General features: G+C 36.6%; 1 protein-coding gene across 8 annotated transcripts in view; it reads left to right on the forward strand.

Annotated features, from left to right (window-relative positions):
* Window positions 1–5355: 5355 nt before the first annotated feature.
* The window catches only part of Cdk8 (cyclin dependent kinase 8), a 171870-nt gene continuing 159620 nt past the window's right edge, over window positions 5356–17605 (forward strand). For 7 of the 8 annotated variants that reach the window (XR_009227182.1, XR_009227183.1, XR_009227177.1 and 4 more), the window contains exon 1: window positions 5356–5698. Coding sequence is in view for 2 of the 8 variants with exons in the window: in XM_046448141.2 (XP_046304097.1) it covers window positions 5571–5698 (128 nt within the window). In the remaining 6 variants the exon portion in view is untranslated. Of the gene's footprint in view, window positions 5699–11946; window positions 11997–17605 lie in introns of those variants that run through there. The other variant, XM_058580819.1, reaches the window with a different exon arrangement.

Here is a 17605-nt window from a genome sequence, read left to right on the forward strand (position 1 = left end):
GCTGACCAACCATCACATAAGTTGTCTTGATTCTTTCTTTTTCTTTACTTCCCATCCAGCTAACCAGCAAGTCCTATAATTTCTTCTCTACACCCATCTATCTATGTAGTTATCCATCCATTATCTATCATCTTTCAGTTTTGCTTCTGACAATCCATCCTTCAGCCAGGATATTCTTTTTTCTTTTTAAAAGTTTTGGATTGACATATGATAATTGTACATATTTTGGGGGTAATAATTTGATACATGTATATAATGTATGTTTAAATTAGGGTAACAAGAATTTACATCTCCTTAAATATTGTGTTGGGAACCCTTGAACTTCTAGTTCTATAAAATGCATAATAACTTATTGTAAACTAAAATAATACTATTGTGTATAGAACACTACAACTTATTGCTTCTATCTAATTGGATTTTAGTATCTATTATGTAACCTCCTTCCATCATCCAGGATATCCTTTATAATGCATAAATAATGTCGGTCTCTCCCCTCTTTACAATCTTGCAGTGGCTTCCCATTGCCATAAAAAAAAATAATCCAAGCCCCTTTCTATGGTCTAAAAGGTTCTATATGACTCAAACCTCTCTGCCTCAGTCCTCACCTCACATAATTTCACCCTTTACTTATACCACCTTCATCACACAGCTTTCTTTTTGTCCCTTCATTTTAGCTGAAGGCCTTTGTTCTTGCTATGTGTCTGATAGGTCTCAATTACTCTGCCCCCTCATCTTGGCAGGTTCTGCCCCACAACATTTAGGTCTCAGCTTAAGCATCATTCCTCAGAAAGCCTGTCACAATCTGCCAATTTAAAGTAATCCTTTCCTGGTCCCATCTTCTATCACATTGCCCTATTTTATTTTCTTTATAACACTTAGAGTTTCTCCATTTCCTTGCAAGTTCTCTACCCCTACTCTTTCACCCTTCCTGACAAAGGAACTCTCACATTCTTACATTTCACTGCCAAATTTGGCTGGCCTAGGATACTCCAACACAACTGGAAAAGAGCCCTTCCTGGGATTTTCAGAACTAAATTGAGAAACAGAATCAAATCTTAATGACATTGTCTGATGTGAAATTCAGGAACTGATGGTGGTCATATTTCTAGTAATGTGGAACAAATGAGTCCACAAGAGCCAACGATGCTTACATGACGATTAGGAGAAAAGGAAATGATTTTTAGAGTGATTTTTTTTGTTAGTTCTTGCTCTTTTTGTTTGTTGGTTGGTTGGTTGGTGGGTTGATTGGTTCTGGCTTTTCCAAGTTCTAAGTTATAGTCTGGATGCTCATACAGTACACTGGGGAACAATTTGCACCCATGGTTTCCTTTAAAAAGTTTTAAACAAAACTATAGAGAGTTGGTTAATCTAACTTGTCCTTTCTTGTGTCTAACACTATGCTCACATATAGATGTTTCATATGTGCTTTTTGATGATAAAGATGATCAATGTGCCACCTGCAGAGTAGGAGATTAGATGCCTTCCACTGAAAACATGATTTGATACTGAGTAGAAAAGTAGAATTCAACATTGCAGAGATTGAAAGTGAACAACTATAGGAAGACCCACCTAGGTTTTTCCATTAATATATCATGAAGCATTAAAATCTGCTGTTAAAAGTACATGTTCAGAGTCAAGATGCAAAATGTTTTAAAATGACAGTCCCACCTTTATTATTAGTAAAGTCCATTTAACCTTAATAGAAACCAATCCAATGGAACACATTCTAATTAAATGTAATTATGCAAACTATGTGCTTGGCACTGTAGGGGAGCAGAGATGATTAAGTCAGAGACTCAATTATTGAATTTGTTAAAGGACATGTTTTTTAAGTGCATATAATAAATGACTAAAAATACAAGGTGTTTGTGAGGTTTCTAAGCAAGTTACAAATAAAATGAAATGGTGCCAAGGCTGGGATGGAAGTTGATGATCAAGAAAGTTTATACTTAATTGCAAAAATTCAGGAAAGGCTTCATGACCGAGTTAGGCATTTGAGCTGCACCTTGGAGATGGGCAGGACTGCAAAGGTCAGAGTTCACATGAAGGAATGACAGGCAAAGGTGGTAGGAGCAGGAAGGCCTGAATGAAAGGGGTTGGCAGAAACAACTCAATGACTATTTGCTGTCATCACCAATCATTGAAATTGGGAGGTTCAGGGGATAGGATGGCATTTTAGTTTCAGAAATTTTGTTTGAGATGACAGCAAAATATCCTCTTAGGCAGAACTGGAGACATTTAAAATATGGTGCTCTTTTATGGGGGGCATGTTAACACTAGAGATGTCAAATTTAGAATGCAAATGAAACACATGGTATGCAGAAAAGTCAGGAGCATTATTTAGGCATCATTTGGAATATGGACCAATGAAGGTCATAAACTCTACAATATGGTGAGAAGTCATCATGGAGCAAAGAGACATCAGTGTGATCTGGGGTTGAAATTCAAGCATAAATGACAACTCCATGTTCCTGATAGGTTCAGTTCACTCAAATAACAATTAGGTCCCATCCTTCATTCTTGGATCTATAGGAAGTTTATCTTAAACACAGGTTCTACTGCTCAACATTTTGGAATAACAGTATTTATGACAGCCCTTCCTAGCTCATTGCTTTGGTTCTGTGGGCTGCTTCTTATGTTGTATCATTGAGTCTCTGGCTGTTGGTTTCCCCCTTTCCTCCAAGCATAGACAGGCTCCACCACTAAGACCAAGTTAATAGCCTGACAATCAGAGCAGGGAATTGCTATAAGAAAGAGACACAAAACTATATTAGATGTTACTGTTCCCCATTCATCCTCTCATTTTAAAGCTTCCCTAATGTATATTTCTTCCTGAGCTCCCATCCTGATACTGTGTCACAGGGCCAGCTTCCCTCACACTACCATATGGGTCCAACCTGAAGTCTAGACCCCTAACTCTAACCCTAGCTTCATAGAGAAAAGCAGGCCTTTCTCCTAGTTTAAGGTCAGCTTCCTTTCCTGCTCCAGGAATCAGTTCACTCAGTTCCTTCAAGGATAATTTTTACCTTTATCCATAGAGTAGAGCAAGACAAAACTAGTCAAAAATACATTTTTTAAAGCCTGAGATTTTCAGTGTCCCAAAATATTATGTGTAGGTGGGAGAGGAGGTGGGAAGGGACCCAGCAGTTCAGGGCCAAGCAGCGCCCCATGCTCTTTCACAACTCTTCCTCCAGGATGATGGTTGGATTTCTCAAGATTTATGAGTAATACCTGGAAAAAAAGACACATCCCTCAAAGTACATAAAATACAATATTTTTCTGAAGTCTGGAAGTCTACTTTAACTCCATATTTAGGAAAAAAAAGTCATTATTCTTCAAGATGCAAAGGAGAGGTCCTGTTAGAGAATCACCTAATTCACATCACTGAATAAAAACAAACAATATTCTATTTTTTGAACTTACAATTCTTGGGCACTTACTGTAAACTAGGGCCTTTCATATCTCCATTTTACAAAAAAGCAATAAACAAACAACAACAAACAATAGGCTCCAAGGGAAAACTACTAATAAATAGTAAAGCAGGATTTAAACCCAGGCCCATCTACCCAGGATCAGTATACTTAACACTAAATAATACTTTGTACACTAGATAAAACCAACTTAATTTTATTTTTATTTGTTTACTTATTTTTTTGTGGTGCTGGAAATTGAACCCATATCTTGGCACACACTAGGTAAGCACTCTACCTCTTGAGTCACATCACATCCCAAGTTCCTAAAACAACTTTATTTAAAGTGGTGGTTAAGTCACTAATTTTCTCCAAGGAAATTTATATAAGAAAAGGTACTTTTGAAGATTTTTCACAAAATAGTACCATTATCATCACCATCGTATTCATAAGTATTTTTTGACATAAAATGTTTATGCATTAGTTTAATAAATGTATACTGAGCACCATAACATAGGCGTTACATCAGGTGTTATGGAAGACGCAAATATGACTCCTTATAGGAATTATAATTTAGCAAGGAAGAGAAAATAAAAAGACAAAACAGAATTTCATGAGTACCACGGGAAAGGTGGTAGTGGTGGGGAAAAGTGTTAAGGGAGTTTTAAAGGGAGAAAGATCATACTCTCTTTGGGGTGTGAGGGACTTCAGTGGACACGTGGAAACCAAAAATTAAAAATAGGCGTGAAAAAGAGAGGAGTAAAACAAAATGAAGGCTCATTATCAAGATATTGGAACGGCTCCAGCAGACATCTTTGGTATCTCAAAATTATTAGCAAACCAACTTCCAAGGATTTAGATCCATTACTGTAATCATAGCTGAAATTGATGATGTTAATGTAAGTGCAGCACGCCGTTCCCAAAAAAATGTCCCCTCTACGTGGATGGGAAGCACTAAGGTAATAATCTTTAGGAGTAGCCCGGACATTCGTCATGGATTCATTTCAACTGGCCTCAGTATCTTGATATCATCGTGCAGTCCTTAACAGATTGGGACCGCCAAGGGTGTCCAATTTGTAGTCCGCGAGCCCTTTAGCGGTTTACAAACACTTAGGCTTTTTTGGATAATGATAATGCCCCCTTTAAAAATCTGGAGTTCGGAAGTGGCACAAAATGTGATTCTAATATAAACTAGTCTGCCCCACAGGTGACTCTTTTTGGTCAAGTTTACAGCACAAACCAGACTTTAGAGATACCTCCGTGGGAAGGTGGGGGGAAAAAGTATTCCCCCAAGTGACTGAAACTCATCGAAACTCGGACTACCAATCCCATCATGCAAAGCTCCATATTGTCACCGTGCGGGGCGGAGTCGTAGAAGGGGAGGCCACGGAGGTTGCCGATGCATTCTGGGTATTGTAGTCAGCGGTCCGGCTACCGATGGGGCGGGTCCACGTGGTGCGTTTGGCGGCAGCCTTGGGCAGTGGCTCTCCCGCTCCCTCCACGCGGCCCTTGGGGTGCGGGCGCCAGCTGGGACTGCCAGCCTTCGCGGGAGTCCGCTGGAGGGAGGGCCTGAGGCAGTCCGAGGCTTCGCGACGTTTTTGCGACAGCCGCGGCCGTGTTGCGCGAGTGCCCTCCCTCCTCCTCTGTGAGGAGGTACCGGCTGTTGTGCGGTGCTGCCTTTCTGTTTGAGTGTATGGGAGAGTGAGTGAGTGAGTGAGTGTGAGCGCGCGCGTGTGTGAGAGGGTGAAGAGTGAGTGCGTGTGTGAGAGGAAGAGAGCCCTCCGTCGCCGCTCCGCCGCTCCACCGCAGTGGGAGCAGGACGCGCGGCCGGAAAGAGCAGGGGTGCCGGCGCCCTGGGAGCCCGAGGGGACAAGGGCAGAGACACCCGCTCCCCACCCCCAGCTCTCGTCCCTCGGCTCTCCTTCGCGCAGGGGGAGCCTTTCCGTCCTCCCCTGGCCGGCCTCTGCCCCGCTGCTCTCCTGGATGTCCCTGGCGCTCTCGCGGGGCCTCCTGCTCTTGCTGCATCAGTCGGGCTGGTGCTGCGGCCGGCGGGTGTAGAGCGGGCGGGTCCCCGGGGGCTGCGGCTGCCCGTGCTTCCCCGGTCCCCACCCCGACCCCCCGGCCCCCCGACCCAGCTCCCCGGCCTCTGAGGCTGTGACAATGGACTATGACTTTAAAGTGAAGCTGAGCAGCGAGCGGGAGCGGGTCGAGGACCTGTTTGAATACGAGGGCTGCAAAGTTGGCCGAGGCACTTATGGTCACGTCTACAAAGCCAAGAGGAAAGATGGGTGAGTGTTTGTGTCTGTGCGGGTGTCGGCGCTGGGCGGCGCTCCCGCAGGCCGAGGCAGGTAACTCGGAGGGAGAGGGGCCAACGGGGTGCCGGGTTCCTACTTCATCGACGCTCTCTTCTGTCCCCGCCAGCGAGGTTTGAGGTTTGGGGAGGAAGTAGTGTCCAAGGGATCCAAACCCGTAAGAAATCGTTCATGCTGCGTCTGTGTTCCACAGTGGTAGCAACAGGGAAAAGGAACCTCCACCTCATGGGTTTCTAGTTTTCGAGGATTTCAGTGCTGAATTTCTTTCTTTTTAATTTATTTTAAAATACAAACTTAAATACAACCCCCGCCCCGGTCGATTTTTATGGTAACCTTTTGGGGATTTCCTCACCTACCTCTGGAGTGACATCCATCAGCCTGGAAGAGAAGCTGTGATCCCCCCCCCCCCCCATCACCAGTTTGTGATCAATTTATTATCAAATTTGTATTTTATCGGGGGAAAAGAAGGCAGCAAGTAAATGTGTTTCTGGAGAGTTCCTCATAGTGATCATCTGCAACATAAACGTAGCAGTTGCTATTTAGATACCATTAGCTGTGAGTTTTTACATAGAACAATGGGGGTTTGGTGCAGGGTGGGTGGTGGGAAAAAAGGCAAGTAACAAATAGGGGCTACCTTATTCATGCTGTTTGCCCCAAATTTAGCAGCTGGCAATGAACTTTAAATATTAATCTCTTTTCTTTAAATATTCTTCTCTAGAAATAACTCAATTAAATCTATCACTGATAATGCTTCCAATTTAGTTTCTTAGCAGGCAAATGAAGTGTTCATTTTTCCTTTGTCAGTAGATGAATGTATTGTAATATTGACAAAAGAAAAGGCAATTCTTAGTTGGGGAGAAAATATGTTTTATTAACTCCTTGTTTTCCTCATGTAAAATGGATGTTGTGTCTGTTGCTTTTTATACTAGAAAATTGTGGAAAGATAATGTCAAATGTCAAAGCTTATTGTATAATCTTTAGATTTTATTACAAAGTAGTTTTACTTGAACATCACCATTAATTTGGTTAGCTGCCATTTGATGTTTAATTTTTTTTTTTTAAACAAATGAGATAGGGTATGTTCAGAACTACATTAGCACCAAAAAATGAAACCATTCATAAAGCTGAAATTCCCTCAGGGGGAAAGGCCATATTTGTAAATACTTTAGTATTCTGGATATTGGAAAGGCAAGTATATGTTTTATTCAGCAATTTTTCTTAGATATACTGAAATACCTTTCTCAAATAATTTAAAATGGACTCCAAGAGAAGGTAGCTCTAATTAATTTGGACTGTATTTCTTTTATGCAACAGTTAAGGGTTCAGATATGGGCAAAAGGTAGAGATTTGAAAACTTGATACTCTGGGTGCCACATGTATTTAAAAGTACTATTTAGCAGAATGGATAGTCTAGTGACATTTGAGATATCAGTGTCTAGAGATACTGCTGAATCTGTTGTTGTCTAATTAGATTTCTCACTGAAGTTTTACTTGGTAATGACATGCATTTTAAAAGTGTCCTTTTTAACTTACTATATAATGTGTTTCAAAAGACTTAAACCATCTCTCTGTCCCCCAATATTATGTAATTTCGGGCATACTCATAACATCTCCAGTCCTGTGAGACTAGACATTATAGTGCATTTACCAATCTGTTCTCTTTTATTATAAAATTTTAGTGACTTTAAATTATTTTTAATCTCTGTAAAAGAAGCCAGTTTAATACCCCTGTTTTCATAAATTACCAATTTAAGGTAATAATATGCAAATTTGTTTTAACTTTGATTCTATGTTTTATTTAAAATCTGTTATATTATGTATTGGCAGGAGATACTTTTAAACACATTTTATATTTTGATGGTCAAATTTTAATTTAGACTGTTAATAATGTGAGAAGAATTGTACAATTTAAAAATAGCTGAAGGCATAGTATATATTTCTTAGTCCTTTGTGATGACTGCAAAGTATCATGGCATTTTGTAAAATAAAAGGAACTTTTTGTTTGTAATCCTTTGGATTTGTTTTCCGGCAACCTTTAATTATTCTGTTTATGATGAACTTTTTTTGGTAATGGATCAAATATCAAGAGAGTTTTCAAATTACTTAAAACAGTTTTTGTTTTCCAGAGGGAATATTTTTCGGTTTGGCTTCTTTTTTATAACCTCACTGTGGTAAAATACTGCATTGTATTTATGAGGTTCTTTTGATCTTACGTCAGGGAAATGTAATTTAATGCATTTTAGTCCTGGTAAAATAAAATTTGTGGCAGTTTAATCTTTTGTAATAAGATTATTAAATAATGGTTTTAGTATTGACTTACTTTTACATTAAATTATATATTCTACTACTGAAATTACACAGTATTCTAGGAATTTGGTCAGTAACACCTTCGAAGAGAATTGTGGGATTTACAATAAAATGAGATCCTGTAAATAAATTTTGTTGAGATATATTTGACTGTTAAATTGATATGTGCAAATGTATCTTTTTAGTTGTTTAATGAGCATGGTTAATTGGTAAAAAAATTTAGACCAGAGGAATTAGCTTCTTAAATTATTAAGTTTTAGGAAATAAAATAGTTTGAAAGGTGTTTATTGGATTTAATGAATTGGTAATACTACTCTCTAGGATACCACACTTAGGATAAAATCAGCACCTTAAGGAATGTAGGGAAGGGGAAATACTTTATTTGAAGCAGGATTCTATGCAGTAAAAAAGGGCCTTTTATAATTGCGTTAATTTCCAATTTTAAAAGTTGAAATAAGTGTACAATACATTTTGAAAGCAATTGTTCTCATATCACCATACATGAGAGAATGTCTTTTATGTCTAAACACTGAAAGGGGATTCACTGGGAAGCAGGATGTTCATTTTCTTTTTAAGTCAGTTGTATCCTCTTTGTAGTATTTAAACAACCAAACTTTTTTATGTGAAAGAACAGTAAAGTGTAAGAAGAAAATTTGTTTTTAAGTTCTAGTCCCTCAAGTATATGCACTAAACATTAATAGAATTTAAAAAACAAATTTGGAATGAATTTTATCTCCAAATAGAAAAGCAAAAGTATTCTTAATTTGTTATAATCTGTGTTCAGAAGAACAGATTTATATAATTGGGACTGTGTGTGTGTGTGAGAGAGAGAAATACACAGAAAACTTTCTTGGGGGCATTTTTAGAAAACTCAGAGATTAGTTGGCAGTGATGATAATAATAGCTGAATTATTGAGTAATTAAACAATATGTGAAGAACTTTATGCTTATCATCAATTTAATCCTCACAAGAAAATTTATTTTTCAACTTTACAGGTGAGGAAACTGAGGCTTAGAAAGTTAATCACATTTGCCCCATGAATGAAGGCTAATTGTATACAGTTGTATACATGACAGCTAGGATTAGGGGATTACCTATAGATCTTTAACTCTGTAGCCCATACTCTTAAGCACTAAACTTCATATAATTAATAAGTAAACATACATAGATGTGGAGTTTGATTTCTCTTGGGTCATTCAGGAAACATGAATGCCTTACCATGGAACTGTTTTTTTTTTTTCAATAAATTGGTGTACTTTTTGGGTACATTTCTAATCAGCCCTACATAGTTTTTTCAGGCGCTACCAAAGTGTATGTGTAGCTATATGGTTGTGTCTATATGTATATCCATACACACATACTTGTGTATCTCTCTCTATATATATTGATATACATGAATATGTATGCATACGCGCGCGTGCGTACACACACATACCAAAGTCTAATGAAAGTTGTGTTAGGATGTGAAAGCTCTTTAAAGAGTTTAAAGAGCTCTAAATTAGGGATCCTGGAGACCTGAGTATGAGTCAAGACTGTCTCTTGCTCGCAGTATGACTTTGGGTAAATCATTTGCCTTTACAGACCTTGGTTTCCTTAATTGTAAAGGTAGAGAGCTTCAGTTTTTTTTTTTTTAACTTGACTTATGCTACCTTGACATTGGGCTAATATTTGCTTCCACTGTTTACCATTCCTTTGTTGGCCAGTATAGGGATTCTTCTGATTAAATCTGTATTGGAGCTTTAATTCATTAAAAGTTTTTATTTTATTTTATTATTATTATTTTTTTAATATTGAGGATTGAACCCAGGGTCACTTTACCACTCACTGAGTTACATCCCAGGCTTTTTTCTTTCTTATTTTGAGTGGAGGTCTAACTAACTTGTGAGGCTGGCCTCAAAGCTTGAATTCAGTTTTTTTTTTTTTCCTAAGAAGACTTGTTTTTATTTTTTGCAAGAAAAATAACATCAAAACTGTTATTTGAGCCCAGTAAAAGTGATCTTATTTTAAATTTATTTCCCTAGAAAATAAGAGAACCATATTAATCTCTCGTCTAGTCTTTTTTTAAAAAATTTATATACGACAGCGAAATGCATTGCAATTCTTATTACACATATAGAGCACAATTTTTCATATCTCTGGTTGTATAGAAAGTATATTCACACCAATTTGTATCTTCATAACCTGTATTTTGGATAATAATGATCCTCACATTCCACCATCATTAATAACCCCATGCCCCCTCCGTTCCCCTCCAACTCCTCTGCCCTATCTAGAGTTCATCTATTCCTCCTATTCTCCCTCTCCCTACCCCGCTATGAATCAGCCTCCTTATGTCAAAGAAAACATTCGGCATTTAGTTTTTTGGGATTGGCTAACTTCACTTAGCATTATCTTCTCTAACTCCATTCATTTACCTGCAAATGCCGTGATTTTATTCTCTTTTATTGTTGAGTAATATTCCATTGTGTATATGTGCCACATTTTTTTTTATCCATTCATCTATTGAAGGGCATCTAGGTTGGTTCCACAATTTAGCTATTGTGAATTGTGCTGCTCTAAACATTGATGTGGCTGTAATTTTTTAACTATAATCAGAACTCAGAGCTAGCTCAGTGTCACATGCTGGTAGTTCCAGGTACTTGGGAGGCTGAGGAGCGAGGATCATGAGTTGAGGCCCTGTCATAAAACAAACCCAGAACTTGATTAAATCGAGTCTTTTGTCCCCAAAGGGATCTAATAGAAACAAGTCATTACTCTTTGACCCTTTTCCCTTCCCCTCTGAATATTGCTGAACCCTGTATCTAATTAGTTCATTTTTATTTAAATATTTCTTAGGTATCAGAAATGCCAAAGACAATATGTAATAAGTTTCTTTTCATCACTGGAAAATTTATATGTCAAATAAGGAGAACTCATTATAACCACCTAAGAAAGGGCCAAGCAGAGTATTAACTGTGTACTTCTTATCTACTTGCAGTTGAATTTATCTTCCTTAGATATTCAGTGCCTTGAGATCTACTGTTAGGCCATTTTGGGGGGGTCTCATGATTAGGTCCCATTTTTTTAGTATTAAGACTGGCAAATTAATTCATTTGGGATTTGTTCATGTGAGTTATATTAATTACTATGTCTTCCAACATTGGAATAAACTCACTAATAAATTCACTAATCTTCCAACATTGGAATAAATTCACTATTTGTTGGACCCTTCTCTGTGCCAAACACTGTGCAAAGTTTTAGGAAGGCAAAGATAAAAATATTCCATTATTTTTTGAAGAATTTCTACTGAAGAAACAAACTTGTAAATAAAACTATAGCAATTTGATGCATATTATGGTAATTAATACAAGATATTATTGGAACACAGAGGAAGCCTCTGACTGCTTAGGGTTGTTGGGAAAAGCCTCTCCAAGGTGGCAGCATTTGATTAGATCTTAGAAGATGCAGGGGAAGATCTCATCAGAAAGGTTATCCCCAGAGGAATAGGAAGAGGGATTTTTAAATTGTGTTTCCTGCAGACCTCAGTGAATTATTGGATTTGATTTTTTTTCTTCTTATATGTTTCTTCTCCATTTATTTTCTCTTGACAATATTCTTTGAACCCTTATGTGTGTAGTATTGTTTGCATATACTACAAATGTCCCTTTGCACCCACTGACCATGGTGAGGTCTGTTTTTTAACAGCAGGGACACACTTTTCAGCATACACTGAACACCTTAGTTGTGTGTGTGGGTGGGTGCGAGTGAGTGTGACAGTTTTCCATCACAAGAATGTTGGCCACACACACTATAAGCTGAAGTGACTGAGTTAAGAATTCCTTTCATGTGTGAAACTGCCATGGAAGAACTTCATTTTGCTTGTGGCTCTGGATGGCAAATGATTCTGCTTTGGCCTCATTTCCAGGAAGAGTCAGGAGCTGGAATTTTCTACATTGCTGAAGTGGTAGTGGAAGCAGATTGAAAGGGGTAAGAAGTTCTTTCCCAGTTTGAGTTTAATTAAAGTAATTTAATTATATTACTTTTGTTGGAGCTGTGTTATGCAGAGAGGTAGGAGGTAGGTGCAGAGCTTTTGGTATACTGGATTTCACTTAAGAAAATAGAAATAATGACAAATTATAAATTATTATAGGCCATTTGTAAACTTGTGGAACATTTTCTGGGCAAATTAATTCAGAATTCTGATTTACAAACATTTGAAATGTGATACATTATATTCAAATCAATGTTGATAAATATCTTCTATTATTTGTGGCTTGTGTCATCTTTCTTGTAGTGTGCCTTTATTGAATCCAGTACTTATTATTGCTTTACTCTTTTTTCTGTTCTTAGCTGCTGCTAGAGAATGAATATCCTACTGTCCTTTGCTCCTTCAGAACAATTTGTAAATCCTTTCCTTCACACCAGCTTAGGTAGGCCTTGGTCATCTCTTTGTTACTTCAAAATTACTATGATATCTTTTATCTGTACATACCTTTTGTCACCTTAAGGCAGGTCTTTATCTTATCACTAAAAGGTGGCTTTCGCCTGTTATTTTGACCTTAATACTTGAAGAGTCTGGCATTATGAATGAACCTCAATATTCTTTAATACAGTTATTATCAACAGCCCCCCAAATAGTCCCTGCTGTAGTAAGCTGCTTTTACAAATGACATTGTCATGTCCTTCAGATGTGTCAAAGCAGAAAACATGCTGAAAATTCCCTTTTAAAAATTTAGACTGAGTATGTGGCACACACCTGTAATCCCAGTGGTTCAGGAGGCTGAGGCAGGAGGATCACAAGTTCAAAGCCAGCCTCAGCAAAAGTGAAGTGCTAAGCAACCCTCAGATCCTGTCTATAAATAAAATACAGAATAGGACTGGGGATATGGGTCAGTGGTCGAGTAACCCTGAGTTCAATCCCTGGCATTAAAATAAATAAATAAAATTGAAATGTAAGTTACACACTATAAAATTTACCCTTTTAAAGTGTTTGATTTGTTGATTTTTAGTATATTTATAAGACTGTGTAGCCATCAACACTAGTTCCACATATTTTCATTATCACAGAAAAAAAAAAACCTATACCCCTTAGTGGTCACCTATTCTCCATATTTCCCCTTCTTTATAGCCATTGACAACTACTACTTTCTGACTGTGGATCTGCCTATTCTGGACATTTCATATTATTGGAATCTTGTAATATGTGGCCTTTTGTGTCTGTTGTCTTTTACTTAGTACAGTGTTTTCAAGGGTCATACTTATAGTACGTGTACCAGTATTCCATACCTTTTTATGGCTGAATATATTGTATTGTATGGGTATCATATTTTGTTCATCCAGTCATCATTGGACATTTGGGTTGTTTCTACTTTTTGGCTGTTAGAAATCATGTTATTATGAACATTCATGTTTGGATTGTTATTTGGACATATGTTTTCAGTTCTCTTGGGAGTAGAATTTCTGGGTCATATTTAAGGTAGCTGAGAACCAGTTTTAAATGACTTTGTATTGACTCTGGTTTAGAATCAAGATTTTTGTTCTTTGTCCACATGACTTTATTAGCTTGTCTTATTCTAGGACAATATTGATACCATGATCTGTTGCAGTGATTTTGAAGTACAAATTTATATAGCTGCAACTCTATGTTAGGCAAGTGCTCTGCCACTGCCCCAGCCCAGTTCTAACATTTAGTCTCAGAAATCCTAACTACTTTATCTCAACATGTAACTCCAATATTCCCTCTTCACTCATTACCCTGCAAAACATAGTTTGTCATTTGTTGATATATTATGTAACTACCTCAGTGTATATGTGGTTAATGTTTATATGTCCTTTGGGTCTTTCTGGTGAATGTTGATGGGATAGAGATTATAGATTTCCTCTAGGGCAGTGATTGGGTTCCCCATTACTGGCACATTGCCAAATGATGGCAGCTATTCAATACTTTGTGTGTGTGTGTGTATATGTACCTGAAATTCACATTTGAAGATTTTTCTTCTAATCTTGCCAAAATTAAGAATTTGAGGCATATTGTAGGAGAGTAGAAATTCAATGCTAAGGGAAAGAAAGTTTGGGTTGTTTGAACGAACTGGGAAAAACAAAGGTAAAGGCAACCTTTGTTAGTAGGCTGAATCCAAATGGATGGTCCAAGTATTTAAAAATTGAGCCACAAGAAAGAATAAAGTAGTTTTTTTGGATCATGCCTCACAAATGAATCTGTTTAAATGGGTTTCAAACCCGTATTTCTCATGATGGAAAATATAATGGCGTTTAGTTTTGTTTGATCTTCTTGGCTTATATAGCATGATTGTTTCACATATTAAGTTTTTTGTTATGTGAATAAAGAATTGTTTAGGTTAACTACTACTTAACATAACTGGATTACTCATCTCTCTAGAGAAACCCTATAAAATTTATAACTTTATTGTAGTCCATGAATTCTAACAAATAATCATTCTTTGGAGAGAAATTCTTTATATCACAATATAGTGCCTACATTGAGTGTTTCTATATACCTGAATTTATAGGTTGTCTAGAGAACTAAAGGATTTTAATAAAAAGAACTTGTTAAGCAGTTATTGTTATGGTTCACATTAAATAAGTCATTTTGGAGGAGATATAGAGTATGTATTGAAATACAGTTTTTAAAATTATAAGGCTTCTGTTTTAAGGAAAACTAGAAAATCACATGAAAATTTAAGCTCATACAGAAAAGACAAATCTGTTTGGAGTTTTTTTGTTTTTGTTTTTTTTCCTGTTTATGAAGAAAGTCCGTATAAGTAAGTGAGCTCCCCTAGTACTTTATCATGTGACTAAGTTTGCAAAAATTAAGTTTAGCATAATTTTCAAGAAAATGTCAAGCATAAAGCAAGATATTTGTAATATGTTTTCCGATACTGACTTAACATTGACGGTTCTTTTAAATGTAAAATGTCATTTAAATATTTGGCATTTAATTCTATAGTATCTCTTTAGCTTTAGTTCTTTTTATAAATTTGTATTCTATTAATTTATTTGATAGCTGTTTACTGAATGTCTATTACATCTAGGTTCTATACCAGATAGAGGAGATTCAGTGTTGAACAGCCCATGATCTAACTCTTTAGGGAACTTAAAGACTTTTGGGGGGCACAAGCAAGTAAATAGGCAATTATAATATAGTAGAATAAGGGCTGCAATAGAGAAAATTATAGTTTGCCTCGGGGGTCCCTGATTTGCTCTGGGGGTTCAAAGATGATATTTTAGTTGTGACTTGAAAGATAATTAGAAGTTATACAAGTGAATGGGCCATAACTAAGAGGGAATGGGGCTTGTGGTTATGGTGCAGACTATAGAGGTGACATCAGCCAAAGCTTCACAGTTTCTTTATATGGGTGGGAGTTGCAGTCTCCTTGAAAAGGAGTGGAGTAATGTGTAGTAAGCAAGTTGTAACTGAAATTATTTCTTTGAGGTAATTTTGGGTTAGCTCTTCCAGCTACCTTTGAAGCGACTTCTGAATAGCATGTACAGAGATATGAAAGAAAGTATGGCGAAGAAATTGAGAGAATTCCAGTGCTGGCTCTTAGAATGAAGGGTGGGGTGAAGGGTTAAAAAGAAGAAAAGAAAAAATTAGAGAAGTGAGTTTTTGTAAATCGTGTTATGGACTGTGTACTTTTCTTCTGAAGGCAGAGGAGACTGTAGGATTTTAAGCAGGTAGTAATAAGTTCAAATTTTTTATTTAAAAAGTTGTTCAGCAACCCAGTCAAAATGGCCATAGAGAACTGCATAGGAGAATATAATAGTACTTCAGGTGAAAGATGATAGTGGCTTGAATTAGGGAAATGGAAGGAATGAGGAGGAAGAATTGATAGGACTTGTTTTATTTGTTGTGAGAGATGAAGGAGTGAGAATTAAGGATAATGCCTAGGTTTGGCTTGGGCAGCTGGATATTGCCTATATGGATATCCAAAACAGGAAGAGGAATAAGTTTGAGGGGGAAGATGATGAATGGAGTTTATTGTTATTGTTATTGTGTGTGCCTGTGTGTGTAAGTGACGGTGGGCATCACATTTTAGGTACCTATTAGGCAAACACATGAATTTAGTGCTTATATTAGAGGGGTCTGGATAGACTTTGTAATTCCTCAGTATTTGAAGTAGGAGCTTTGAATAGTAATGAAAATGCCTAGAGAGTGTTTGTAGAGTGAGACAAGGGCCTAGGATGGAGTATACAGAAAGAAATATCTACTCAGGAGGCCAAGAAGTTAAGTCTAGAGAAATAGGAAGAACCCCCTGGTTGCTCCATTGGGTAACAGGAATTGCATGGTGTGCAATTTGTTGACTGTACATGGCAGCCTAGAGAAATACCAATACTTTCCCAGAATCATAATAGCCAGGGAGAGAGTGTTTCTAGGAGGAATGACAGGCAGTGCCATGTGCCACTCAGGGAGATAATAAAGTGTTTGAGTTAATTAAAATATTTTTAAAAAGATGAAAATTCAGCTAAAGATATTTGGACACCAAAGCTTAAATTATAACTTGCTTTTGTAGGTTTTATCTAAAATATTTTGGTACTTTCATGGTTAGGCTTATAATTCAGAGACAAGCAATAAAAACCTTCACTTTCATCTTTGACTATGTTGGCTGTGTTGCTAAAACTAAACCTGTAGATGCCATTTATTTATGTATTTTTTTATTGCTTGTTATTTAAGATCTCATTAAAAAAAAACAAAAATAGACTTATTTTTTCTGATAATAAAAATAATACATGTCCATTATAAAAAATTCAAACAGTCCAGAAATGTGTATAGAATTGAAAATCCTTAACTCTGATAGGAGATAATTAATTTTTCCCTTATTGTCTCACCAGATAATTCTGAAAATATGTGTAGGTTAGCGAAAAATCTAGGACCTTATTATTTTATCAAAATTATTATGCATTTTCCATAGTAAGTATAGTTCTAAGTAATTTTTTATTATAAAGTATCATATGATATGCATACAATATCTATTTAGTTAAGCAGTTCTTTAGTGATAGACATTTAAATCTCCAAATTTTAGCCATTACAGTTAACAGGGTATGTCAGTAAATATGCCTGACATAGTTCTCTACTATAGCAAGGTCTTTGAAATGGAATTTCAAGGTCAAAGTTATATACTTTAAAGCAATTATATTTTTATTAGAAAATTAGATTATATTATATAATTAATGTTTTTTTATGATAAATTCAGAAAGTATATAAGGATACCCAGGAAGATCGAAGTCTCCCTCTACCTCAGATTTAGTTCTGCTCTTTAGGGCTAACTGTTGCCAGCATCTCCTTGTGTGTATGCATATCAAAGAATGTATGTGCAATGGTAGACTTTAAAATTTAATGCTTTATTCTTTTTGAGCAGATAATGCACACATATGGAAAAATATTTGAATATTATTCTGTGCCTTACTATTTTCAGTTCATATGCTTTAGAGTCCTGTATCACCACATATAATTTAATTTTGCCAGCTTGTTTTTCTGTTTTATGGATCTACTATAATATACTGGGCCAATCAAAGTACATTTAGTTTGTTTTCATTTTCTTACAGTATTAAAACAGTACTACAATAAATATTCTTTACAT

This window comes from Marmota monax, unplaced genomic scaffold, assembly GCF_021218885.2.
Source record: "Marmota monax isolate L192 unplaced genomic scaffold, Marmota_monax_Labrador192_F-V1.1 WCK01_AAM20220418_F8-fsc00043, whole genome shotgun sequence".
Classification (NCBI taxonomy): domain Eukaryota; kingdom Metazoa; phylum Chordata; class Mammalia; order Rodentia; family Sciuridae; genus Marmota; species Marmota monax.